At 45.0% G+C, this 27879-nt stretch overlaps 3 protein-coding genes across 3 annotated transcripts; 1 reads left to right on the forward strand and 2 right to left on the reverse strand.

The window, feature by feature from the left end:
* Nucleotides 1–450: 450 nt before the first annotated feature.
* Nucleotides 451–15442, reverse strand: LOC130601206 (protein spire homolog 1-like). The gene is made up of 16 exons (XM_057413125.1): nucleotides 15190–15442; nucleotides 14648–14679; nucleotides 13990–14154; nucleotides 13238–13363; nucleotides 12907–12972; nucleotides 10431–10592; nucleotides 8302–8367; nucleotides 7727–7856; nucleotides 7163–7287; nucleotides 6791–6866; nucleotides 6107–6258; nucleotides 4901–5026; nucleotides 3459–3523; nucleotides 2577–2604; nucleotides 2023–2165; nucleotides 451–875 (listed from the first exon to the last, which is right to left on the reverse strand). The coding sequence occupies exons 1-16, from the start codon at nucleotides 15428–15430 to the stop codon at nucleotides 704–706; spliced, it is 1875 nt and encodes a 624-aa protein (XP_057269108.1). The 5' UTR covers nucleotides 15431–15442; the 3' UTR covers nucleotides 451–703.
* Nucleotides 15443–17029: 1587 nt separating this feature from the next.
* On the forward strand, nucleotides 17030–23460 carry NEPRO (nucleolus and neural progenitor protein). Its single transcript, XM_057413098.1, has 9 exons — nucleotides 17030–17159; nucleotides 17295–17449; nucleotides 19052–19128; nucleotides 19233–19364; nucleotides 19709–19786; nucleotides 20689–21050; nucleotides 21773–21834; nucleotides 22236–22486; nucleotides 22979–23460. Exons 1-9 carry the CDS (start codon nucleotides 17069–17071, stop codon nucleotides 23373–23375), a joined length of 1605 nt encoding a protein of 534 aa, XP_057269081.1. The 5' UTR covers nucleotides 17030–17068; the 3' UTR covers nucleotides 23376–23460.
* Nucleotides 23461–24666: 1206 nt separating this feature from the next.
* TAF13 (TATA-box binding protein associated factor 13) lies at nucleotides 24667–27452 on the reverse strand. Its single transcript, XM_057413123.1, has 4 exons — nucleotides 27366–27452; nucleotides 27137–27215; nucleotides 26531–26628; nucleotides 24667–25050 (listed from the first exon to the last, which is right to left on the reverse strand). The coding sequence occupies exons 1-4, from the start codon at nucleotides 27390–27392 to the stop codon at nucleotides 24880–24882; spliced, it is 375 nt and encodes a 124-aa protein (XP_057269106.1). The 5' UTR covers nucleotides 27393–27452; the 3' UTR covers nucleotides 24667–24879.
* Nucleotides 27453–27879: the final 427 nt, after the last annotated feature.

Raw genomic sequence — 27879 nt, forward strand, 5'->3', positions numbered from 1 at the left:
TTGTGTAACTTAGAGTAAAGCTTAAGACCAATACAGAGAGCAATAATCTGTTGAGAACAATCTGCCCTTCAGGTGATGCTGGCATTGAGATATACTACGTAATTCAGTGACACGTACTGAAGAGCTATGGTGGCAAAGCACTGAGAGCACACAAACAAAAACCAAATCAAGAGCTAGCTTCCCAAGCAAGCAGACTGAGCAGGCTGCCTGACAGCCATCAGAAGTGTTACATGCAGAGCAGTGAGTTTTAAGTGCTTTCTAGCGAGTTAGCAGGAAGGACTAAGTGTTTTCAAAATGTATGGTAATATCAACAAATAACCAAGAGCTTCACTTCTTAAGCTTCTCTGTGACAGAGTTTTAGGTTAAGAGTTCTTACATAGCACAAAGTCTGCTCAGCAATGAATGCAAACAATGCCACAGAACAGTAACTGCAGGTGCAAAGAAGGAAAGGCTAGAGGCATGACAGTGCTTCAACTTTTATTTTCCTCAAAAACACAAAAAGAATTAAAACAATTCTAAAAGCCACAAAGCTTTATCATACTTCACAATACATATATACCAATTGTGCTTCCCACTTAGACTAACCAGCAGGGAGGTCTTGTATTCAGGCCTTTATGTCTGTGGGTGCATGAAGCCATTGCATTTACTTCAGGTACAGAACAAGTGACAGGACAAACGTATAGTAGAGTCATTCCAATTTGGTTCAAGGACAGGAAGCTCTCCTGAGAGGGATGCTCTGCTGTTGACTGGAAGCCATGTTCAGCAGATACTGCTCACATTGTCTACAGATGTCTGCAGTCAGCCAGTCTGCCACAGGCCCTGTGTAACAGCACAGAGGCCGTGCTAGGCAATGGGGTTCCAAAGTAACAGGTACACTGGAGTGGGAGAGGGGAAAAAGAAAAGCAGGAAAGCTAGCACAGGTTTTTGTTGCAGGACATAGCACTCTTCCACCCTTCCCCCCTTCTGTGGTCCAACACTGTTAAGTGATTCAGCTAGATGTACGAGTTCAACAGAGCAGCCAGCTTCACTTACAAAGGCTACTAAGCACCAAAACAGGTTAATTTACTGACCCCTTCTCTCTCTTGACCGTATGCCAGCCAAAGGGCTGAGGGCTAATGGGTATCTGGTTGATCCAAGGTTATGGCTACATCCTTATCCTGTATGTTTGGGTTTGTTTTTTTTTTTGCCATCCTGAAGTATGGCAGTAATGCAGTCACTCAGACCTCTTCTGCAGCACCTGCATTATAAGACAGACCAAACCACCACCCCACATAGCTAGCTTCAGTAGTAAACACTACCTCTGATCTTTGGCAACTGAAGTACAAGCCTTTGAACCAGAAACTGCTGTGACTTTGACCCATTAAAGAATGGGTTCAGAGAGAAAAGATGCCTGTTCCTGCAGTACAACATATAACTGATTTGGAAAGATAAGAGATAATACATGTTTTCAGTCCCTAGATACTGTACTTATACCCAAAAGATCTTTCTTTTCCACCCAGAACTGTCAAAAGCTCTTTTTGAAATAGTTCCCTTTCTGTGGACAAAAAGGAAGGGGTGTCTGTGTATATCTGGAGGGAGTGAGAAGCCATCTGTGGCATTACTCTTCAGGCACTTGCAGCTGAGACCATTAGCACACTAGGTAGAAGGGGGCTCTTTTGGGTTGTAGTGACAGACCTCTGGCTGCAGGGGATAGAGTATAATAGGGTCTGGAAATTCTCATACAAATGAAGCTGTCACAAGGAACCTTCTATGTCTGGACTAATATGGAAACTTCTGAACCCAAGTCAGAAGCCTGTTAGCTCAAAGCAAAATGGATTTCACCTACGCATCCTCCATTTTGGTCATCCAAAATTGATACTTCCAGAGAACAGCAGACTAGTTAGATGAGTGGCTAAACCAGTCATTCAGCATAACATTCAGCTGACCAGCACAATACTACATACTGCTGTAAGCATGTTTGTAGACTTGCTTATGCAGGCAACATCTTTTAAGGCAAACCAGAACATCCCTGTCGCAGCTTACCCAGAATACTCCCAGTGCTCTATTTCATGCAGCAGCTCTAAGCTCTTCTGCTCTTGAGTAGCTGGGTCCTCCTCTCTGGAGAGTCTCAGAAGTTTCAGAAAGTGAAGTGGGAGATGTACACATGTTCTGAAGGGCATGGACATCTGGAATCACAACACAAGTCACCTGAGTTCTCAGGGAAAACATATGCGCCTCCTTAGCAGGAAAATTCACATGGCATGCAATTGATTTATTGGTGCACTTAGAAGATAGACATTAAAGCAGTGAACTTTCTGACCCTTGTATAAATAGAGCACAGAGTAATCCCAACCACTTTACACAGGGTGAAAGAAAAAGAAACCAGAGCTGTGTTAGCCAAATATGACAAGATATGTCTGTGGCACCCTGGCTGCTTTTGCACCTTGTAGTATTCCCTCTCCTTTATTCTCAGAAACAAGCTAGAGTGTACACCTGAGGTATGAGTGGGATGACAGAAAGCTTCTTATGACTAGGTGAGGTGCAGGGAAAACAGAAAATGTAGAACATCCATATGCTGTTGTAAAGACTTGATTTACCTTGATGCAGCAGTCACAGCAGACAACACTAAGAGAAAAATAGTTCCCAGTATTATCATTTGAGCAAAGCTCCATGAAAATACCAAAACTGCAGCTAAGGGTGACTCTCCCAGGGAAGTCTTAATCTGTGACTGTGGCACAATCACTTGATGGCAAAGTAAGCAAGCTTAGGACTACTCAGTTTGCCAACCTTCCTATTTATCCTAATTAAAATAATCTGAAATGATGTACAAATGCAGATCTGAAATGAAGCATACATAGTTTGAAGGCTTTAACTGCAAACACCCAATACTTTTCATCCAGCACTACCACCAGCAAGTTACTCAGTTTCCAATGGCTTACTCGTTGCTTCTAATCAATTCAGTGCTTCAAATAGATTTAAGAAGAGCCTTGATGAGCGTGAAGTTCCTCTTTTGCCCTCCCATGAACAAAAACCCTCAGACAAATAAGTGGATACAAGTAGGTCCAACTCCTTTCCCAGTCACAGGGTCTGAAGTTCACTTTTTCAGTCCTCACCAGAATATTCTGGTGCACAGCCTCTCCCAGAATCTGCTCAAGCCCCTGACAGAAGTTAAATCCAGGCTTTAGAGCAGAATGCAGAGCACGATCTCAGAGAAATTTAATCTAACACATGCACAATATATTTGGTTATTGCTAGCTTAATACTAAGAGTTAAAATAGAGATATCACTTCAGAGGCAAGTTTTTCCACATCCTCTGCAGCTGTAGACACTTCAACCTGGCTTGTGCATTAAGACAAAACTGAAGGGCTCAGCAATCTGCTCCTATCCAGTTCTGCAACTGTTAGAATACAGAGTACTTTTCAGCACTGTTTCTTTACTCTTTTTTCCCCTCCTTATTCAGTCCTTTTGTACCAGCTCACCTGCTGCAGAGGTAACAGCTGTAAGGCCACTTAAGGAACATCTGCTTATGGCAGCTGAAACAGATCTGTGGAAAGAAAAATTACTTGTGAATGCAAATGGTAAATATCTTTGTGCCAACAGTATCCACTGCCTGCCAAAGAGCAAGCATATAAACCAACCTTCTAAAGGCTTTAGATTCACATACAATAACAGAGATCCGGTAAAGGATAGCAAAGACCCAAGAATTATAAAAGCTAAAAAGGCAAAAAAGGTCTTACTTGTAGGCCAGTGTTTTTATGATGCAGAGGTTTGGGGCAGCTGCCAGACAACAGGAGTGTTAAAAAAGCTCTCTTGAGCAAACAATAGCTGTATTGTGCAAGAGTGTAACAGTAGCTAGTTAAGACAGAGAGAAGAAGAGAGACATTCTTTGAGGTAGACTGCAGCAGTCCCAAAGAGATTAAGTTAGGGCAAATTGCAATCAAATCCTGAAGCAAAAAATGAGTCATAAGGAAGCTGATGAGTCACTTGAACTTTATAAAAAAAGGAATACATTCATACACAGCTGGCAGTCAGAAGTGATATTATCTTGAGAAGCAGAGCTTGAGAAAGCTAAAAAAAACTTCAGCAGCGACAACAAAGAGAGTAAGAGAGCCATTTTAGAATAGGCAGGCAGCAGGCAAGTTAAAGCAGGGTTAGTAACTACTAGGCAAGAAGAACACAAGGATTCAGTCTCAGGACCATCAGACAGATTGTGGCAGCAGCACAGCTCTGCTAGTAGAACCCTTTGGCTCTGCCTGTACTGCTAAATAAGTGAGGGCAAGAAGCTGACCCTGAAGCCAAGTAGCACAGACTTCCTCACATCTGTGGTGTATAGGCCTTGTACTCACAACATCTGTTATAGCAGGACTGGTTACAACACCCTATCTAAAGGGGCTCAATGAATAAGCCAGCAGTTGAGCAGAGTGGACAGCCAACAGGATTGCAGATCACCCTGCCCTCATCTCACTGACCTCTGCCTTCACTCAGCAATTCAGCTGCCTTCACAGTCAGCATAACTCAGGTGTGGGAGCCCGAGTCAAGAGCCTTTGTCTGTTTAGCAGTACCAAACCCCAGCTAGTTACTGTGATTTCAGAGCTGGCCAACAGACTTGGCAGTCTGCTCTCCTAGCATGGAAATAATAGTACAAGAAGCATCAAGCAAAGGCTGAGTTACTTTCTACACAACTCACACAGCTTAAGCTTGATTAGAAGCCATTACCACACAATGTGTTAAAAGATTTTTACAGCCTAGGGCCAAACACAATGTATTAAAAGATTTTTACAGCCTATGGCCAAACATGGATCAGCTGTATGAACAGGATATCTTAAGACAGAGCACCTCAGAGTTCAGCACTAAAGGGCCATGAATCCAGTCAGCTTTTGAAAAGGCAAGGACAACACAAAGAGAAAGAGAAGAAACATACCTTTGCTTTTGGAAAGACGCCATCACTACCTCCTTGGAGGAAGCCTTGCCCTTCCAGCACCATCACTGCATATCTGGTTCCAATCAGCTCAGCAATGGTAGGTGTTGGCCACTTTGTAGGAGAGTCCTATCAAAAAGACAGAAGTTAAGCATTCAGAGAAAGCTGAAACAAGTAGATACCTGAGGAGGTCACGCTCAAAACTCAGTTCCAAAAGGCTCAGGAGCATCTGTCCCCAAAACTCAGCTTTGCCAGTGATGAGGAACATCAGTTGACTCTTTGATAATACTAGCAAAGGGACTACTACAGGGGTTTTAGTGGTTGCTACAGTTTTCAAGCAACTTCCTGACACCTCATTAGGTAACCAGGTCACTCGGTACCCACAGTAGTTAATACCATGTCCAGAGCCAGCCTTCAGGGAATTTTACCCTTTGGTACAGATCACAGCACGGATGGCCTCCTGGCCCCTCTTTGGTACAGGATCCCTTTCCACAGCATAACACTCTCTTGCCTGCTCTTTCTCAAGACTCACTAGCCCCACACCAATGGCAGCTATGGTGTGGTGATTAACCAGGAGACAACAGTGCTTTTATCCCCAGGTGGGGAGCCCAGCCCACCTGCATTCACTACTGAATGAAGAGGTCACACAGAGTTATGGCCAGTTTAGAGACTTGCCAGGGTGGTGCAGGAGATGCAGAAGGAAAGGAGGCAAGGGCACAGCACACTTCATCAGGTGAGGCCATAATTCAGAAGGCTGCACAGGTGCACACAAAACACATCATCGCTCCCACAACAGTCATTCAAATCCTGATAACTTCAGTACCACATATATTTAAAAGTTTGTGACTGTATCAGAATCTAAAATGAATGAGAGGAGAAGGAAAAAGCACAAACAGCCCCGCAGTCTGCTTGAGGAAGCCTTGACAGACACTTTCAAGTAATGCAGTGGTATTTTTCCCTTTTTGTATGAGGAGCAACTCTATTTCCTATCACGCAAACTGGGAAGCCTCCAAAAAGACAGTAGAGCGTCCAGTGTTCAATTAAGCATCTCCAAGGAGTGAATAATGTATCAGCTTAATATCAGTATACAATATGGTGCAAGATGAAAACCACAAAACATGCTTACTGCTTGCACAGAGATCAAGGTGCAAGCTCTGGTCATTACCACATGTATCAGACCAGGCGTGCTAGCTGACATGCTGGACTTACAAGCTTGTTGCTTTGAAGGCCTCTCTCTACAGATTTGGACCTTCCTCTGTAAGGAGGCAGCTGCATTTGGCCAGCATTCAGAAAGCCATTACATTTAACGTCTGCTAGTGTGGGTGCACTCACAGGAGGACCTGTGCAACTTGCAGCAAGACCTGGAGAGGAAGAGAGTTTGAGGGTATAGAAAACCAGCAGGCAGTCCCCGAGTATTCACCCCAAAAGCTGAATGCTTAAAAGCATTACACTGCCTTCCGAAGGTGGCAAGGCTTACATTTCTCTCCCTCAACACCCATTAGCTCAGATAACAAAAAGCAGAGGTTACAGTAATTATGCTGGTTAGGAGGCAGTGACAAGGTTTCATTAGCACTATTTAGTTTAATAGTATCAAGTGGTGCACTTTCTACTTGAACTTTCAAAATACCCATTTAGCTTCTACTGTGGATTCCAGTTAGGCCTTTGGGGACACGCTATCATTGTTTTGAAGCTGCAGGAGCTATACAAGCTTCAGTCAACTGCAGAGCAATGGTTTTCTAAGGGCACCTCCCCAGAAGCATTACTCAGCATTGGAGCTTCTCCTGTTAAACTGCTTTCAGGTGATCAAAGGGTACAGTGAGCACAATGTAAGGCTTTGGGAACCCAGCAGGCCACTGACACATGGTCTAAACGTGCAGCTAGAAGTACACTGACCTGCACTGTTGCTGGATACTACTGCTGACCTAGTTGAGGCAAGCCAGGAGCTGGAGGGCAGGTTCAGAGTGTTTTCCTGTAGGCCAGAGGACAGGACAATCACTCCTATGAACATTAAAACTTCTGCAGGATCCAGATTTAAGAGACCAGAGCAGGCCTTGGCTCTATAGACTGCTATCATGCCACAGAAAGGAGTGTTTAAACATGGCATGAGCTTCTGTAGCAGGAAGGACTTCAGGGAACCTAATAATACCACATTCCTTCACTTTGAAGAGACAAGATTGCCCACACTGGGATTTGGACCTGATGTCCCAACCTACATGTGTATGCAGATCTAGTGCCTCTCCAGACTCCTTTCACTTGAAGCCTTACCTGAAATCCTGGTCCCAGCTGCTGTCTTGTAGTGTCGACAATTTTAAACGCTGTACTGTCATCCTGGAGAGTCTGGAAACTATTGCTTGGAGATTTCAAGGCAGTACTTAGTGTCACAAGCGTTTCTGCATGGGAGAGGGGAACAAAAACCCCCATATACACAGACAAGATAAAGGTATCGTGCTGTGACAAAATAACAAATTTGATATCCACACATCAGAATTTGATATTTGGCTAGAATTTGTCATGCTAGTAACAATCTTTTAGCCTTAGGTAATGGTCAAAATCTTGCTCTTTCACTTAGTGGACAGACAAATTTGAACTTCCATTTAATAAAGGGTAAGTTGAAACATCTTTTGAGACTTAATAACCCATAAACAGATTTTCTAGAAAGAACCATTCTTATGCCATACCACCTCTATCACACAAAATTTGCATCCCACCTCCCTTGCATTTTACATGCTCTGGAAAAGATGAGTGGCCTTCCATTTCAAAAGCCATCTATTACTTTTAATTAACACTGACTTTACTTGCATGCTTGATAGGTCACTTTGTAGCAGGTACCTTTGGACCTGCTCCCATTTTCCCTTGCTGCTGATGACTGAAGCTTCTGCAGTTGTTTTACTTTCACCATGAGCTGTTCATGCCAGTTGGACTCCTGTGGCATATGCTCTTTCAGCTTCCTCTCCAGCACCTAGAAGCAAAACACAGGACAAGAAAAAGTCAAGAGCAAAGTGGCAACAGAACTATTTCTTCAGCAATGGCACTGTTTTAACAAGTGCCTCTCACTCACTGGACCCTGCACACAAAGGAAATTCTAGATAATGCATACTAGAATACTTTAGCAACTCTCAAATTTGAAATGGAGAACTCCAGGAGTACTTTCAGGACCACAGAATGTTCCAAATGGGAGAAACAGTGGAGGAATTAGGGAGATTGACCATCTTTCTTCTATGCAGATGTCACCTCCCATTTTCCTAACCACACATTTTGGCAGTAGGGTGTGCCCAAAAGTTAAGCATGATTAATATACCCTCCTCCCAAACCCAAACCAGTAACTCTGTATTCCTAGAAGTTATCCTGTCAGCTGCAAAATCATCTTGTTTTGCTATCACTTGATGCAGCACCAGGTTACCTACAGGTTTCAGATGAGGCTTGGGGACAGCTACATCAGCTTTGGGGGTCCTGTGTTTCTGCTCGATCACCTGAAAGAACAGAAATTATGCTTAAACAACAGTTCTTTCTCTGCTCCTGATACACAGTCCTATTCAGTGGCACACTCAATTACTCAAATCAGGATTTGGGAATGAGGAGGTGGGAAAGGCATAACAAAACTGAGTTGGGAAGCGAAGAATTATGAAATTAATTTACATGGGGTTTGGTAGAGACAGATTTACGAGGCTTGCACAAGAAGCATACAGCCTTCTAGCTTGTGAACTGATCTGAAAAGACACTAAATAACATTGTACTCAAATTTTAATATCAGGAATGATCCTGACAAGCAGGATCACATTCAGCAACAAGTTGGCTCCAGTGTGGAGAGTAACTGAATGGGTTAACAAGACTGTAACAGGAACAGTAGAAGCAGGCAGCTGCACGCATAAGCTATATATACATGCATAAGTTGTATACATAAGCTATACGTAAGCCAGAGACTGGCTTACAGTCCTACACAAACTAGAACAACAGCAAGATAGAATTGCAGAGCAGGTATTCACAGGAGGCAGACTGTCTCCATCATCAAGCCCTGTGCTTGCTGCATAGGAGAGAGCTGACAGAAGTAAAGTTGCACATGCATGTCTTTAGCTGCCTCATTTCACTTATTCTTACTTTGAGGCTATGCCATTTAATTTCCCTGTGTGTACAGCTTCCGAACAGGTGGGAGTGCAGGTAGAAAAACACTACAGCTTCCCACAATAGCTGTAGTTTTCATTCATTTGCAAATTAGAGTACTGTTTGCTAGAGAAGCTTTACAATAGCTGATGGGGAAATCCTTGCTTAAGAGCCTTCACAAAGACCTGAGCAGTAGCACTATGCTTTCTTCTAGCATTTCTGACTACTACTCTTCAAGCATGTTTGTGCTTCTCTGTCAACCACAAAAAAAAAAAATAGAAAAAGGAAATAAAATAAAGACCCAGCTCATCCTGCCACCTTGAGTTATGGCTCTGTACTGCACAGTGCATTGATACACAGTGCATTGCAAGGAACATAAGTAGTTACGATGTACTGTCTCCTTTCCACTACTATTCATTTATACATCAATGAAGATATCACCTCTAGAGAAATGTCATAGCTTTATCTGGAGGCTGGAGTCACAGTCAAGACAAACAAGAGCTTGGATTTTATAAAGGTATAGGCTTTAGCTGAGACTTCTAACCCCCCCCTGCCCTCTAGCAGCACCAACAAGGAGAAAAAAAGCCAATGCCTAGTGCTGTATGCAAAGTTTTCACTTTTAAAAATACTCTTCATTACAAGTAGAGTTGTCTCATCTTCTGCCAAGGCGTCTGTTTGCATAGCATGCCAATGCCACAAAGCCTTATGCCAGTGTTTTAGATCCGCTCATCATTCCCAGCTCAAGCTGCAGCAAGTGAACAGCATCACAAGCCTTTAGAGACATCCCAGACATTTTTGTATCTGGTCATCTTCACCAACCAGCCACATTGTTGGAAGCTCCTGCCACTGGAGTCAGCACAGCAGCTGCCCCGGAAGGGAATCAGCATTTTTTTTACCCCGAGTAAACTCCTGCAGTAGCTCATGTACACTGCCTAGAATCCTCTGGCTGAGGCTGAGCAAAGGACTCAAAAGTGCTTTTGCACTTGCACATATCCCATATCTGGGAAGGCAAGGAAACAAGTGAGAGATGCCAGGTACAGCTCAGCTCAAGGAGCCTGGGAGGACACGAGTGTCCAAGGTGGGAAGCATAAGTGGGCAAAAGCATTTCATGAAACTGCTGCATGCAAGGCAACACAATTGTTCCAGGAAAGGGAGTCGCTGACCCCTGGAGGGAGAAAATGTTCACCATCCAGCTTTAAGAAAGAGTGGATACCCCCAACTTAAAAAGTTACAGCAAATTAAGAACCTGAGTGGACAAACAGGGTGAATTAATGCTGAGTTGCAGCTGAGAGGGTACTTCTAAGTCCAGATGCTTCTGGACTTGGAAGTACCTTTGAGAAAGCCAGTCTTCTGGAGGAGAGGTCTCAACAAATACTGTTTAGAAATGAGGTAGAACAGGTGGTTTCAAAGTTGTCCATTAACTCCAGTCACTCACCTTCCGAAGGGTGAACCTCTTGCACTGAATATCATCCAAAAGTAATTCATAGGGAGAACGGATACGTTCTGCTGGAGGCAAGCGATGCTGTGGTCGCTCAGTAGCTTTACGCAGCTTCACACCATTCTGCAGCTCGTGAACAACAGTGGGCCACAGGAATGCCTCAGAGAAACCAGTTAGGGCCTAGTCAACAACTGGCTAGAACACATGGGAGTAGATCCCATCCCATCCCTCCATGTAACAGGGCAAACTTAGCAGCTGAAGTCATTCAGAAATACAAAAGTGTGTCCTTAACACTACTTTCAACTCACTGCCAGATTAGGGCCCAGTACCACAGCAGAGAATTGCTTATCTTTGCAGAAGTTAATTTACAACAAGGGAGCTGGCTCACCAGGCTTATTCCCAAATTTTGTCATTAACTTCATGAACATACTTTATCAAAACACAGCTTCTGCTGCCAGGTAGCTGGAGCCATTTTCTTGAATACCTGAATGCTTCCTGCTAGTGCTCCAGGTGCCAGAGCTTTTCCATATTATTTGATCCAAGAAAACCTTAGGAATTAAATACCTAATCTTACCATTAAAATCCTCTGAACTTTCAGAAACCAAGGGCTGAAGGGTCCACAGACAAAGAAATAAACGAAAAGGGTATCTCATACTTCAACCTTGCCAGCAGCCTACATTAGCAGTTTCAGCCTGGAGACAAAACCTGATAATTGACATCTGCTCATCCTGTTCCTGTATTAATATCTGCGGATGCTCAGGCATGCAGTGTAACCCAACAAAAGTTAAAAGCAGAAAAAAAAAATAAATCAACTCAATAGCATGTTTAAACAACACTGTAATGGAAGTGCTAAGTCAACAGTTTATCTGGATCCCAAAGGCAAACTGAGCGAGAACAAGTGATTGTATTATAAACAGTGAAAGGGAAGCAAAATATTTTAGACCACTGCCTCAGCACAAAGTTTGACTTAAACTCCTCTCCCTTTTCCACTTACAGTATGAAGCACCTTCCCTCAACTTACCCCTTCAGCCATTCCATGGATTGTCACACAAAATGCTGCAACACTCTAAACCCATTGCCTTCAGTTCAACAGATGAGTGGCAAGACAGCTATGTTCTCACTGCTTAGATTTCAAGGCAAAGATTGTCTCGTGACATGTATGGATAAGCTCTGCAGAGCCTACATGCTATCAAGCTGTGATCTAGGTTTCAGAAGGCCTGTATTGTAGCAGTCCACACAGAAAAGTGTGGCCCAAAGAGAGCATTATCTGCTTGGCACCACTTAAGGCATCAGCTCTAATCTGTGGGATCCCAGTGAAGTTGGCAATCTGGTTATTTTAAACTTAAGAGTTTGTCAGAGCAATGCAACCAACTGGTGCTTAGGGACTTAGAAACTAGAGGCAGAAGACTTGCAACAGACATCCTGCTTTGGAATTCATGCCTCCTGAAGGAGCAGAGGCCAAATACACTGGCCTTCAGGCCACATGGCAAAGCCCATGTATTTATTCATGTATTCCCTGCAGAAAAGAGCTGTAGAAGTTGATGAGTTTGTGGTTTCAGTTAGCTTGCCAGTTTATTTTAATAGATCACAAAATTGAGAATATGCCCAAACACACATTTCACAAACATTTTCATACAAATAGTTTGAGCAAGCTTCAAAGCAAGTGCTATTTAGACAAAGGGAGCAAGTCCACGGGTCTCCTGGGGCTTGCCGTTTGCCTCCACAGACTACAGACTACAGTGCATTTGTTTATGCTGGGCAGAGCTCCAGCCAGAAGAGCTATTTGTTTCTGACTGAGCCCTGACTGTGCAAGGCCTTGAAAAGAATAAGTTGCTTTATTTACCCCAAACAGAGTCCAAGATCTATGGAAGGAGAGGATGGAAAGACAAGAAAGGCAGTGAGCAGAAGGTACATCTCCAACCTCGCCCTCCTTCAGCCCTTTGTTTGAGCTGCTGGAGCTACACAACCACAAAGATGGACACAACTAATGGCCTTCAGTCCCCTCCAGCCCTGAACCAGCACGGACTCCACACAGAAAGAGTGAACTAGTCCACCCCAGTGCTGCCACCAACAGAAGTTTTTTGGGAGTTTTTAGTCCAGCTACAAGGGAGGAAGAGATTGCTTTTGGCAAATATCAGTTGCTGCCAAGAGCTGGAGGCTCACTTGTAGGAAGAAACACTTACTCTGAAGGCTGCCTCAAACTTCATTTTTAGAAGTTATTTAAGTTGAACCACAAAGACAATCTTTGTGAGGAATAAATGTCCATGTGAGATTAACACACAAATTGGTTTAGCTTCAAGTCCACTCTCCAGATTGTTTTGCAGACAACTCCTTAGCTACTTAAGCTTTGAACAACCTAACAAGTTTCATTTGATTTCATGCTCTACTTTTCAGAGAGGAGTCAATGGAAAGCCACAGAGCAAAGGTAAACAAAAACTCCACCCCCTCATTATGAAGGGATTAGATCCCTTACCCAGTGTTTGTCCTTCTTCTGAAGGGACTTTTCCACCATACCTTCCACATCCATTTTTCTCAGACTCTGAGAAAGAAGCACATGAAGTCATGATCTTGTACTGTTCAGTACCAATTACTAATGTTAATCTGAAAAGCCTAGAAGCCTCAGACACCTAAACTTTCAAAAGCTACAACTTGTTAACATGGTGCAAAAACAGTAGACCTTCACATTGTGAAAATAACCTTTCAGCTAGGTACTCTATTTTTAGTGCAGCAGGAAGGTTACTTTAGAACTAGGTGAGTGTATGAATGCAGAGGGAATAGCAGCTAAGAAGTGATCTCAAATGTACCTCTTTGGAGGTCTGGATGACAGTTATAAGCTTCTTAAGTTCCATATACCCGGTAAACAGTCTCCTACAGGTAATTTGGTAATGGCTGGTAGCCTCAGAAGACCTGGACAAGTGCTCCTCACAGGCCTGAAAGAAGTGCAGCTATTTAAGAGAAATCTTGAAATGAAAAATATGTTTGGATGGAATAAAGCAAGATTCAGTTTTCTCAATCCATACTTAAAAAAAAAAAAGTCTTCCTCACTATTGCAGATGCAGAGGAACAAAGCAGCAAGATGTCCCATCTTATATGTACAATAATGTAAGTAGCTGTGTTGTTTATCTTGCTCTCCACAAGATGGAAAGTTTCTTATACCTTTAAATTATGGTTGAGAGGAAAATATTAGTTTGAGTCAAGACATTCAAATCCCAGCTTTTGCAGAAACTGAACAGTAAGGACAAGTGACACCCCCCCCCCCCCCCGCCTCCCATTATCCATAGTCTTCTAGGTATTTGAAGACTATGTACAGAAGCGCTTTGTAGATACAGCTGTACAAGAGCCATGTCCAATCTTCCTTCTTATTTCTTTTCCATAGGCACTTGAGTGCATTTAAACTTGTTTTGAGATTTTGCTCTGATTGGAAAGCCATATGCTCCCTCTGTGCCCTCCAGCAAGCTGCTGAGCCTTTTCCCAGAAGTGGTCTTGCCCTTAGTTAACAGCATGGTTCCTCAACTCTTCTAAAGCTATTATATTTATTAAGTGGGAAAAAGAAAACCTTGATAACATCCTGCAGGGTGACTGCTGGTTTCATTGCCCCATCATCCAATTTCAACATGAGGTACAGCAGTTTCTCCAAAGGATCACTCAGTTCTCGCTCCACTTGGTCACTGATTCCCCAGTCCAGGGCTTCATAGATCACCATTCCCAAGTACTCCAACAGCTGCAGATAGAGACCAAGGAAACAGTGTAGTGCAAAGTGTTGTGGAAAACTTCACAGCTATAGCTTCCCAACCATGAGTGTACCCTCCACTGCTTCTCAGGGCTGAGCACCACTCTCTGGAGAAGAAGGCCCCAAAAGACACCTAGATGCTCACTGGATAGCCTGAGATACTACCTAAATAAGCTGCTTTAAGATTTTAAAGCAGCCTTATCTAGCACCTCTAAGTTATACGTCATTAAGACAAAAAAAGACTGTGGGCTATTCCACAATAGGCAGCATTTGTCCACATTGTTTCCCAGCCCCACTGTCTTGCTGGAGTTCAGTCCTGGCATTCTGTTTCATTTTCCAGATTGCAAGGGACAGTCACTCTCTAAGGGCACAGCAAGTTTAAGCACTTTCATAGTTTAAAAAGACATCTGCATCTCCTGAACTGGCTTTCTACTACAGCAGCATTGTATCTGCACACGTAACAAACGTGAAGACACAGGCTTACCTTGTCCTCTGACTGCTGAATGCTGCCAACATCTGAAAAGGAAAGAAGGGGGGAAGAAAAAGATAACTGCATAGACACTGACAAAGAGCTTTTGGAATCCCTCTCAAGAGCCGGAAACTAGAAGAATTCTTGGCAATAAGGAAACAAACCCCTCTAAAATCAGTCCCACCTGCAGAATGAAGACATATATTTAGAAACTCCTGAAAAGCAGGAGGAACCATAGTTTGGAAGATTAACAGACAAGGACATTTAATAAAGCCTCAGACTATTTATTTCAAATAATGTAAGCAGTAACAAAATTTTATTCCATCTATACCCTAGAACAAATAACTCACTAGGGCACTACCAGAAAAGCTAGGAGACTGTATGTGTGTATTATCACTCATCTATGGTCCTTTGAAATTAAGTTCAGGCAGCAGAATAGCTTCATGACAATATACTAAAGGGGAAAGGGAGGAGAAGGGAAGGGTATGTCCTCACTTTATGCCCCACATACCAGCCCATTATAAGAACAAGCCTTGGCAGCCCTTACACACACTTACCGGACTCATGGTACACCATGAAAGAAGCAGTACCATCAGCATGGATAAAGATACTTTCAGGACCATTTATGAATACAGAATGGAGAGGTGGACACAGCCCTTGGGCCAACTGCTTCATTTTACAGCAACATTGAAAGCAGACAGCCCAGGCTTGCTCCTCACTCAAAGGATGTTCAAAACACCTCAGAATCTCAACTAAAGAAACCTTTGCAATCCTCTGTTCACACCACAGAAACTCCATTTTCACCTTTAACTCTCATCCTATCCTAAGAAACCCAACACTCGCCTTCCTAGGCCATGCTGCTGCCTTTTATCCTCTTTGCCTCCTGGTTTGGTTTGCTCTCACCTCTTTCCTACAGGTGTGAGCATTAATGCTAATTTTACTCTATAACTTTAAAGGGACACCACTTTAATCTGCATGTGCATGAGGCTCCTTGACAGAACAGAAAGCATACAGCAAATATACTCTAAACATAAGACTGTAAAAAAACATACTCAATTTTTACTCTATTATTCCTAACAAATCTATTAAGTGGAATACTAATGCTGGCAAGTAAAAAAAGGCTGCATTCAACTTCAGGCAGAGGGAAGGAGGCAGGAAATAATGTCTTAATACTCAGGAGAGAGTAACTCACAGAAAACCATGAAAAGTCAATCCATTTCATGGGAAGCTATTCTGGGAGCACTAATACATTACAGCAATCAACTCCACAGGGCACCTGTGTCCACCACAAGGCCCACTCCTGCCTGGCCTTGACCCTTCGGCTCTGCCATAAGAAATACCAACAGCTAGGGCCGGGAGCAACCAGTGCATGCAGGGACCAGGCAAACCAGGTGAGCACTGAGAGCAGAGGCAGTTCAAAATGCTGACAGGAATTACTACTGGTGTGAGTAAGTTACACAGGGTTTTTGCACTTAAGGGTGTGTGTGAGGTGGGAAGGGACAGTTGTATGGCTTGTGATGGGGTCATCCCCTGAAGAGCCCTATTGCAGCCACAGTGCCTGCAGCACATTGTGAGGACCTCAGCTGCTCCTGCCCTGGCTCTGAAAAGCTGAATTCTGAAGGCAGGCGCAGAATTACAAAATCCTAGAACGGTTTGGGTTGGAAAGGACCGTAAGTTCATCCAGTTCTAACCCTCCTGCCACGGGTAGGGATGCCTCTTCTACACCAGGTTGCTCAAAACCCCATCCAGCCTGGCCATGAGCATTGTGAAGAACTGTGAGGTTTAAGAACTGTGAATATTTCATATTTCTTCCCCTTCTCATGACATTCTAGGAATGCAGTGTCAAGAGTCAAGCCCCGGGCCTTGGAAACATGTTGAGGCCAGTGTGTTCTGGTGTCACTACGCCATGTGGTGAGCGCTCACAGTCAGCAATGACCACCACGGCCAGGCACTGTTGTCTGCCCCATGGCCTCCAACCTGCCGCTGTGCCCTGGTTCAAGCGCAGAACCCAGGACATCCGGCATCAGCCTGGTCACGGTGCATGGCAAGGCTGCATCTGCACCGTAGTGGGGCGCAGCTGGGCTGGGCTGGGCTGGGCTGGGCTCTCAGGCTTCGGCCCTGAAAGGCAGGAGGCGCGGGAGCTTCCCCTCCGCGGCTCAGGTGCCCGGCCGCCAGCAGCCTCGCTGCGCTGTGCGGAAAAAGGTGAGGTCACCCCAGGCACTGCGGACCCCAGCACCAAGCCCCACCCCAAACAGCTGCCGCACCGCCCGCCCGCCCGCCTGCCTCCTCGCCTCCTCCGGCACTACCGCGGAGAGCAGCACCCCCCTGGCGTGACTTGGTCCGGCCCGCACCCTCCCTTCCCGACCCGCCAACATAGTCTCGCCCGCGTTCGGCCTCCCTCCTGTCCTGCGCGGCACCGCCTCCGTCTGAGGAAAGATGGCGGCGCCCGAGGCGGCGTGGAACCGGGTGGAGGTGCCGTGGCCCGCGAGCAGCGCTACGGTGGCCCTGGCGGCCGAACACCCTGCAGGTCCCCGCCGCGGGTCGGGGCGGGTGGGAAGGACGTTTTAAGCTACTCTCACGGTGTTCGCGGCGATTGGGGGGTGTGTGTGGGCTGTTGTGGTACGCGGTTGGTGCTGAGGCGGTGCTTGTGTCCTGCCCGCAGTGAGTTGTCTGCCGGTGCTGCGGCGCCTGTGCGCCATCGCCTGGAAGCGGCTGTCGGGGACGAGCCTGGCCGTCGAGGGACGCGTGCTGCGGGCCGTGCTCTACGTCTACCACAGCAGGCTGCTCCGGCACCGGCCGTACTTGGCCCTGCAGCAGGTGAGCGGCCCTGGCTATGCAGCAGGGACCTGGCGGCTGGTCGCTGCACTCCGGGCCCCAGTCAGGAGTCGTCTCTATGCGTGGCGCATCGTGTGAAAAGTGTGGAGCAGGCGCCTTTTCGATGTCTTTAAACCTCCTCACGGTTTAGTTCGGTGGGATTCCAGGCTCTCTGCAACCAGTGCAATTTCGGCTTTCCAGACCTCTGGAATCAGTACTTGGATTTTTATACCCATGCTGTAGCCTAAAGTAGATACAATTGTATACATTTGAATACAAGCTGTGTGTAATATATGGTACTATAGAGTAATATAGTGATTTAATTTTCAATTAATTGTAAGGGGGGGTTAGAATAATCCTAGGCTGCTCTATTAGGCATGTTCTGGTTTAAGAACTCTTTAACCAGCTTTCTAGTTGTCGTGGTTTAAAACCAGGCAGAGGGCTTGTTCACTCACTCCCCCCCTTCTTGCTCTTCCCCTACTCCCAGAGGGACGGAGAGGAGAATCGAAACGAATGCAACTCCCACAGGTTGAGAGAAGAACAGTTTAGTAACTAAGGTATAACACAAATCACTACTGCTACTACCGATAATAACAGTGATAAAGGAAATAACAAGGGAAGAGAATACAACATCTCACCACCAGCCAACCGATAACTCGCCCCCCCCCCCCCCCCCTTCCAGCCTGACCAAGCACTAACCCATACCTCCTCCAACCCTGCAGTCTACCAGCGCTTCCGGCTAACTCCCAGTTACATCCTGGCCATGACGTGGTTTGGAATACCTCTTTGGTCAGTTTGGGTCAGGTGTCCTGTCTCTGCTTCCTCCTGGCTTCCCCTCCTCCCTGGCAGAGCATGAGGCTCACAAAGTCCTTGGCCAGACCAAAGCATCAGGCTGAAAGTCAAAACACAGCACTGCACCAACTACCAAGAAGGAGAAAAATGACTGCTACTGCTGAACCCAGGACACTAGTAAAGGGACTGCTAGTATCTTCAAATAACAGTTTTAAATAGAACAGGAATTACCGAATCACAGAACAGTTTGGATTGGAAAAGACCTTAAGATCATCCAGTTCCAACCCCCCTGCCAGGACAGGGACAGCATGTTGCCCAAGGCTCTGTCCAACCTGGCCTTGAGCACCACCAGGGATGGAGCATTCACAGCTTCTTTGGGCAACCCATTCCAGTGCCTCACCCCCTCCACAGTAAAGTATTTCTTCCTTATATCTAATCTAAACTTTCTCTGTTTAAGTTTAAACCCATTGCCCCTTGTCTTACTGCTACAGTTCCTGATGAAGAATCTTAGCTTCTCTGTTTATGCATTTTCATTCTTGAAAGCCAAAACCAAGGGTATGCAATACCGAAGGTATGCAGCACCAGTTAACAGTGGCCTACTCCAAACCTTCACCTCATTCCATATTGACAGTGGTGTGATAAAGGGAACTTTTTCATCATAGTGCAGATACAGGAACATATCAGAATATTCCATTATACAAACCTGCATTTTTTTCTGTTAAACTGATAGTGTCACTTGATAGAGTAACAGTTCTTAGGCCAATGCACTCCTATCTCTCAAAATGCCAGTCAAAGGGGTTTTCTTTTTTCTAGGTAGAGCAATGCTTGAAGCGCCTATGGAAAATGAACTTGGTGGGCTGCATTGAAACCCTGGCAGAACTTATTCCCAAGTAAGTGTTATGATCCCCTATATTGTACTATCCAGTAACAGTATGCAGAGCTAAAGGGATGGGGTGCTAGACCATAACCATCTCTCATCTGTGTATCAATACAGGAAAAATACATCCCAAGGCCATGCAGAGTGCTTGGTTCCCAGCCAGCCTATACTGGAAACAGTGGCTCTGAAGGTATTGGGAGGTTGCAAGCTCATAATGCGTCTACTGGACTGTTGCTGTAAAGCTTTTCTGTATCCTTTTTTCATAGTGAAAATGTTCTTAGAGTTCACCAGCAGCACCTCATGAGGCCAGAACTGGGTCTGCTCTGAGCCCTGTATTGCTGATATACTCAGCTGTGCAATTCATGTGTGCAACTTGAAGCTTCTTTGATAGCCAGACACCTTATTTTCAAGTTATTATGTAGGAACCTTGGGCTGTTGGCTGTCTGCTGTTCTGGCCTTGAGAAACCCAAAATTTGGATACTTGTCTCCCAAATTATCCAGGATATTGCCTGGTGAATTGCCTCTAGTTTGTGTATTCAGCAAGTCTCATTACATGCTGTTTGTTTTTTATCCTTAACTGGTATAATCTTCAGTTTGTCCGTTAAACATCTCTGCTCAGAAGAATTCATACTTTTGAACACTGTGGCTTCAGGGTTGTTGAGTCGGCTATGGTTTGTGTGTTCAAAAGTCTGTTTGTTGTCTGTCTGTTTGATGTGCCTGTCAAGGAGAGGGCTTGTAATTAGTCCTTGCTGCTGAGTGAGCTTTATTCAGCTGGGAGGAGGGGAGTCCTGCTATCCTTTTGGACTTGATTCTAGCATCTGAAGAATTGTATAAGTGGAGAGAGACTTCTTACATGCTGTTACAGAAGGCTTTGTTCTTGGTTCATAGCAAATGTTATGTAGCACTTATGAAATCTTGGAGTTAATGCCAGCCTGCCACAAAGGCTAACATCTGGTACTCTGCAGCAGGCATAAGTCCTGCCTCAATCTGAAATGGAAAGGCTGAGATAAAGTTGTTCTATAATATTGCTGAGTTTTCCAGGAAAATCAGTGTTCTGGGGTCTCGGTTCGAGGAAGTAACTGCTGTTTGTAGCTGAAGGAGTAACAACATTATGTAAAGAACTTGGTAAAACATTCTTTGGCACAAGAAATCTGTCTCCCCAGTAAACACCAGGTAGGCGATTGTATGGCATCAATGCTCATACCATTGTCCCAAGGTGGTACAAGTTGCTTTTGGGGAAGACCTCATGTCAAATGATTTGGCTGTGACCTGACTAGCTGATAAGTTCCAGGTGTGCAACTCAGCAAAGCTCTAGGGAAGCAGAAGGGTTCCTGATCAGGAATTTATGAGTCAAGTCATTCCTGCTTTCTGCTCTTGAGCTGTTCATTAATGGTCAGGCTAACATTAAGGAAGTGTGGTGATGGGACCACAAGAAGATAAACTTGTATTGACAGGAAGTAGGGAAAGGGCAGCTTGGAATCTCTTCCATCAGCTCTCTGCTTGAGCTGAAGGTAGTTGTTCAGTGAACACAAGGTTTTGCTAGAGCAGACTCCATACCTTTCTGTCTTTTCAGGATTCAGTACAGGTGTGTGTTGCAGAGCCTTGTGTCCTTGTATGGCATGTTATCAACATCGCTTCATCTGGTATCTGAGACCCAACAGATGCCTTACATCAGGGGTTTTACCTTCCCATCTGATATCTATAACTTCCTTGGAGTTAATGTTTCTTCTGAGATGAAGAAGCAAAAGGCTAGAATGCTTACAACAAAGAAATCTACCAGCTGGATGAAGAAGTTCTTCCCAACAATGCCAGAGGCAGTGTCAGACGTTGGGAAAAAGAGAAGTTCTGCAACCTGCAGGAGTGCTGTGAAAAACTGTAGCATCCCATGCCTCACGGACATTGGACAGCCAGTTCTGGTGACTGGAGCCAGCAGAGGTAAAGCCTTGTGCCACAGTGCTACTGGTTTCTGACATCTCAGAGACTGACCCCAACTTCTGTCCAACAGAGCCAAGCACTCCTACTATGCACAGAGTGCAGTTCTAGTACAAACTCTCCTCTGCTGTCCTTGGAAGAGGAGGAGAATGCTGCATGAACTCTCACCTTATAAAGCTGTGGATAATGTCAGTATTGTGATGTTTTGGCCTTTTGTTTTTATTAAACATGATACATTGTTTCATAGCAATGCTTGCAGAGAAGCAGGTAATGAATGCAGTATACTGGTCTTGTAAATATTTATTTGTATTTTCCTGCTTCTGCATAGCTGGGGCCCAAGAATAGTGAGGGAAGCTAAGAACACTGTCTGCAGTTCATACAAGAGTAGATAAAGCTGTAAATACAGGATGCAGGTATCCTGTACTTACTGCTTCTGGGCTGTGCCCAAGTCTTCTCCTTCAGTCAGGGCTGTGGGCAGTGACTCCAGGCATTCAGGTGTTTGCATGGAACTTTTGCCCATTAAGTTCTCCTTTGCCACCGTCTGTAAATCTTTGCATCCTCTTCATCCATTGAGTGTAGTCCCATTGAAGTGCTGAGTGCAGGTGTGAGGCTGCTAAGGTGGCAGTAGATCTGAGAGCTCAACAGGTCTGAGAGCATTGCAGTGTCTGTGCAAAGTCTTAAAATGGTCTTCACTTTCTGATGGGAACTTTCCCCTTTCTTTGTAGGGAAGCACCTGGGGCTTCATGTGAAGAGCTTACTTAGACCATCCAGACCTCCAGCACGAGAGGTTTGTACGGTACCATTTTATGCTTTTTAACTTTAAAGACCCTAATTATATCCCTGATTGAAAATGTCCCTTTTCCTGCCTTATTTTTGCTTGTTCAACAAGCCAGGTCAGCATGGAAGCTTTGCACTGAATATCACTACTAATTTCTGCTTAGGAGCTTGAGCATTTGTTGGTATGTCAAGTGAAATGACCAGAGAGCAAGCCAGTAGTAGACAGCAATACAAATTCTTGTTATCTGCCTCTTGTTGTATTCCACAAAACAAGACTGCTCTTCCACTTTCTCCTTAGGAAGTAAGGAATGTTCTCTCAAAAACCTTGGTGCTCTGCTCCTCTCCAGCAGAGAGGGTCAGGCATGTCATGTTTTTAGAAGACTTAACTATTTCTGTTACTCTTTATTTCAGAGTATAAGCATCGCATCAACACCTTTCAAAGCAAAGTCGGCATCACCTTCCTCTCGTATAGCAAAACTGGAGCATGCTGGGTTTCTTGTACAGATGGTCCAAAGAGCTACATCGTTTGGTGAACTGTCAGAGGCACTCAAAAAAGTTATTCTGTGGTGCAAAGGCAACAAATTCAAACCAGAAGCTTATTTTCTGCGTAACAAGTTGTTGAAAAGCACCCGGCTGCACCATGTGGAGGCTCAAGGATGCAGGTAATTTTGCATGGGTGTGGGGCTTCTGGGTCTGACATTTTACATTTTAATATTATGTATTTTGCTACAGCGTAGGGAAATACAGTGGTCTAACCCATTCTTTGTAAATTCTAACGGGATCACTCGTTCAGGTTACTGCATGCTCGGACATGAACATTGTGTTTAGCTTCAGTCCTTTGTGAAAGGATTTAAAGGCTACCAGGTGCACCAATACTTAAGAGCGAGGATGAAAATGCAACTTAAATTGTTACCATTAAACGTGCATGTTTAATGATCACGATATGATACAGGGGGTGTCATCTTTCTTCATGGAAGATGAAGACAAGGAGCATTCACCCTGGCTACTATTGTACAAGAGTACAACAAGGTGCTATCATATCTTCTTGGGAAAATGGTAGAGAAGGCTAATAAACCAAATCTCTCCAAACCCCAAATGAAGTAATATTTGAGCAGCTGATAAAGTTATGATTTGTGTGCCTTCCTCCCGTTAAGCTTGAAGAAAAAACTGTGCTGTGTCAAAACATCTGTCTGTAAATACCTCCTGTATGGGTCACAGAAGGCATGCTGGCTAAAGCAGCACCTGCGGGCACGGTTCTGTCAAAGGAGGTTCAAATCATCCGCACGTTTGAAGAGAACTCTGAAGACTGTTTGGCAAAAAACTCCTGAGCTTGCTGGAGTCTGTGATCACAGTGCATCACCCATTCTCCCAGCTTACCAGGATGGGCCTTGGAGCCAGGCACGACGTTCCAGTGCCGACAGAGGCTGTGTCAAACTAAGCACAGCAGAGACCCCTAAGCGGCTGCTGCTAGAAGGAAGCCCTGGCCCTGTGTGGAAAGAAGCTACTGAGAATATGGATATTGATTCTATTTTTGCAGCAATAGGTGTCTGATGCTGGGTATGCAAGGAAGAAAAGGGTCAAGTCATTCCAATTATGTATATAATTTTTTTTTTAAGTAAAACAATCAGAATCCTAATGGTGTCTTGGTAACTCACACTCTGAATTCTGCTAAGGAAATGGCAACTGGTTTATTAGAGTTTTGTAAAACAGCTGTTGTTTGGGTTTGTGTTTTTTTTGTTTTTTTTTTTGTTTATTTGGTTTGTTTTTTTTTGAAGGGTGTACCAAAAAAATGAATAATCTTCATCCTTTCATTTAGCCTTGTCCTGGAACAGAGAGTTTGTTATCCTTACTCAGTATGCCTTCTCTGTTCAACCACATGTTAAGTGCTGCTGTGAAACCCACAGCACAATTAATTACTATCCATGGCAGAAGTTTGTGGCTGATCACTTCCTGCTGCTTAGGACAAAAGACTTGTTGCCAGTTTTCCAATGAAGCAGTCTTACACCCTTCCTTCTGTGCTGCTTGTTTAAGGAACAGCCCTGATTTGCAGTATTATTGTTGTTCAATATTGTCCTTTTCCTGAGACAAGGCATTAACTGAACCTGACTCTGAGCTGCTCCAGAAACAGGCTTTCCCCTGCACAGCCATGTGCCATGGCCTGCAGCAATAAACTCCTGACTAGTGCATGTGTTCCTGAAATCTTTTAAGTGCAATTTCTGCCTGCTTGGCAATGTAAGGCACAGCTACTCTGACGTGTATTATGAAATAATGTTAGAACAAGCAATGGCGTTGATGCTTTGTGCCAGGCTCTTGTAACTAGGTCCTAAGATCAGGATCACCAGGATATACTAAGAAAAAATTGTTCCCAAATGCAGACTAGAAATCTGCTTTGTTGTAGAGCACCTGTCTAACAGTGGTAAGGAAAAGCTGTAAGTGAAGTCAACCTATTCCAGAGCTATTTGCCATTTTCTAGGCTTAATATTGGTAGAAAACAAAAGAGCTATGCCAACTGGGACAGAAGAAAAAAATAACCTTCCCAGCCAAGGAAGTGATAAAAGCCCCTGTATTACAGACCTTGTGTGAACTGATCAATTCAGTTATGAGAACTGGGGACAAACTTAAAATGTTTTATTCAAAGAGCATGTACAGAGCAAAGAGCAGAATTCCTATAGCAGATTGGGCTTGAAGGCAAGTTGTCTCATTAACTGAGATCCATTTTTTAGGTTTCCTGTCACAGGAATACCCAGCAGTAACTGAAACAGTTGTAGAGAATCATACATAATTAGCCCTTTAGATATCTGATTCAACACAGTTCTACTTTGGACTTTCTGCTACTGCTCTTTTCTCAATTCATAGACCAATACAAAAATACCCAAGTATACCACATAGACAACATCCAGCTGCTTGAATACTTCTCAGAAAAGGCTGGGAGTGAGGGCAGACATTCCAGCAGTGACCTCCATTCTGAATAGTTCCTCCAAACAACATGCATGATGTTCCTTCCTTTTGGGCAGCAAGTGCCCAAATAATGCCTCAGTGCAACTTGTGCACAGAATCAGGATCCATAGTTTGCTTCATCAAAGGCCTTTCTGGCTCGTTTCAGTTCTTCATTCATAGTTAGGAGGTCTTTAACTCTGGCAAACTTCCGAGGGTCCTTGCGTATCAGAAAGACAATGTCCTCAACCTGTACACGACCCTGCCGTCCAATTGACATGGCCTTGTGTGTCTGTTAGAGGAAACAAGGAAAGTCAACACAGTTCCTTTGCTCCTTAATTATTTTTTAAGCTCTCAATTCCACTTTATTTCTTGCCACTTTATAATCAAAAAGTAAGCAACTGCAGGATCTGGGCACCATCATAGTCTCAAGAGAACTTCCCAGTATACCATGGACTTACTGTTGCTCTGCTGTCCCTGTCTGCCTATCATTTATACCCAGCACATACCACTTGTCGTGGTTTAAACCCAGTCAGGTAACTTGTTCACTCACTCCCAGTGAGTGGTGCCGAGCTGACAACAATCAAGGTCCGTGTCCGTCTCCCCCCCCCCCCCCCTGCACCGGGGCTCTCCCCTTCCCCGCTCCCGGAGGAACGGGGAGGAGGATCGAGAGAGTGCAACTCCTATGGGTTGAGACAAGAACAGTCCAGCAACAAATCACCACCGCTACTATCAGCTAAAACAATGATAAGGGAAAATAACAAAGGAAGAGAATACGATACCACCGGCCAAGAAAGCGAGTTCCACCCAGAAGCTCCTGTCCTTCCAGGTAACTCCCAGTTACCCCCCACCCCGGGCATGACGTGCTGTGGTATGGAATACCTCCCCGGCTAGCCCGGGTCAGGCGCCCCATCTCTGCTTCCTCACAGCTTCCCCTCCTCCCTGGCAGAGCATGAGCCTCACAAAGTCCTTGGTCAGGGTAAACATCATTTAGCAACAACCGAAAACATCGGCTTCACCAACACTGTTCTCAAACTAGAAGTCAAAACACAGCACTGCACCAGCCAACACAAAGGAAAAAACATGACTGCTACTGCTGAACCCAGGACACCACTATATAGATGTAACAGTAACAGCATCAAAACTGAAGTCAGATTATATGTAGGACTCCCAGCCTGCAGAGTGCTTGAAGGTGAACAGCAGCAGGTAGAACATGGAGGCAATGTGAGGTAACTGTCACAGGACAGTTTAGGGCATTTTGATGTGGGGAAAGCAAGACCAATCTTTCAAGGAAAAGGGATCTGCAAACAGTCGGAATAACTGGTGTGGTTTTGTTTTTTAAACAAACTTTCAAACAGTATCTAATTATCTGGGACAGCAACAACTTCAAGGCCCACCTGCATTTCTTTTGTAGTGCAGAGCTACAATCCCGTCCATGTAAAGACATCGGAAGAACACAAAAAGTCAGACTTTCAAAGCTGAGCCTTCTCTTTTGTCAGCTGCATATACAGTGATGTCACAGCAAACCCCAAAGTCAGTTGTGTATTTCCCCCCTCCCACCCAATACTGAGCTTAAGGACTCCAGGCACCATTTTAAATCCACATAGAGCAAGATGCATGGATTTTGATTTAATCTTGGCAGAGCAAGGTTTAGGTTTAGCTTTTTCCTACTAACATCAGAGTTTTGGGCCTGGGATAATGCAATATTTGAGTCAGAGGTATTAACCCCTTTGTTGAGAATGTTTTGACAATGCTGTCTAGAGCTGACTTACCATTTCTGTGATAAACTCTATTACCAGGTCCTCAAGAATGTCCACTGACTCTGTGTAAGGGTTCTGGTCATCCCCGAATCCATACATCATGCATCTTACTGCAGAAAGAAACACTCAGCATGAGGCTTCTTTCATCCATTTCAGCTGCATGCATCTAGTTAGAGCCCACACATATGTAGAGGATGGCACTTGTCTGTTGGGCCAGATGATTCTTGAACAAACATACAGGAAATAAGCAGACAGACAGAAGGCAACAAAACCCCAGTGCTGTATATACATAAGCATGGACAATGATAACCTTTAAATATGGATTTATCCTACCAGGTACTGACAGTGTGACTGACCGCTAGCACACTTAGGTTCACAGAATGAATTAGCAATGTTTTTTAGGGGGCCTACACAACAGCTTTGTGCACTTTCAGCCAGGGCACAGAATGGAAGTCGCAGTTTTGTTAAGTAAAATAAGCCTGTAACTCCACAGCTACCTCCTCAGTGTTTCAGCTGTGTTTAGGGGAAGGGCATTGTCCTTAAACCAATGCTGCAGTAAGTTCCGCAGCAAGAGACCCGTCAGCGCGGCGCTGGGCTTTCTGGCCGGGCTCTACTCACGTTCTTTGGAGAACAGCCTCTTCCTCTTGCCTTGTCCACCATCCAAGCCGCATCCAGCTTCTTCCGCGTCTTCTTCAAACTAGACGAGCATAGCGGAGGAGAGACGGCCATCAGCGTTCGGTGCGGCGGGCCCCCTTCCCTCCTCTCCCCTCTCCTCACATCTGGGATGTGACCAAAAGGCTCCAGCCCAGCAGGAAGAAGAAGCACACAACCCCTTCCCATCACTCACCGGCGCGTCCTCCTCTTCATCAGCCATGCTGCCAGACCGCGCAGGGCGCTTCCGGGCGGCCGGAAGGGCTTCCGCTTCTCTAGTCCCGCCCCCGTGGGGGAGGCTCCGCCCGCGGCGGCCGTCGGTACCCCAGCGGGGGGCGGTGGGTACCTGAGTGCGTGGCCGCTGCAAGCACCACCCTGGCGGCGGTTCTGCTTCCAAGGTCGGTGTCGTTCCCGCTGCTTTGGTGTCAGAAGGACTTTAACGTTGTGAGTTTTCTTCAGGAGGAAGAAAGCCCCTGTAAAGTTTTAATTCCCTTTTGCAGGTGTAGACCTTGCTTCTTGTTTTAGTTCTCTAGCTACAGCAACTACCTATGTACCCACCTCCCAGTGCAGGCAAACGCTTGCCTTGCTTGAGAAACGGTTTGATGCATGCAAAGAAACACGGGGGTAGGACCAGAGAGCTCTCTCTCCCTGGCTGGGGTGCTGCTGCCTCTGGCACCAGCCTGTGTCAGTATAAGGACTCCAGAGAGCTC

This window comes from Pezoporus wallicus, unplaced genomic scaffold, assembly GCF_028554395.1.
Source record: "Pezoporus wallicus isolate ANWC-B61680 ecotype Strahan unplaced genomic scaffold, APGP_CSIRO_Pwel_v1 contig_6484, whole genome shotgun sequence".
Lineage (NCBI taxonomy): Eukaryota > Metazoa > Chordata > Aves > Psittaciformes > Psittacidae > Pezoporus > Pezoporus wallicus.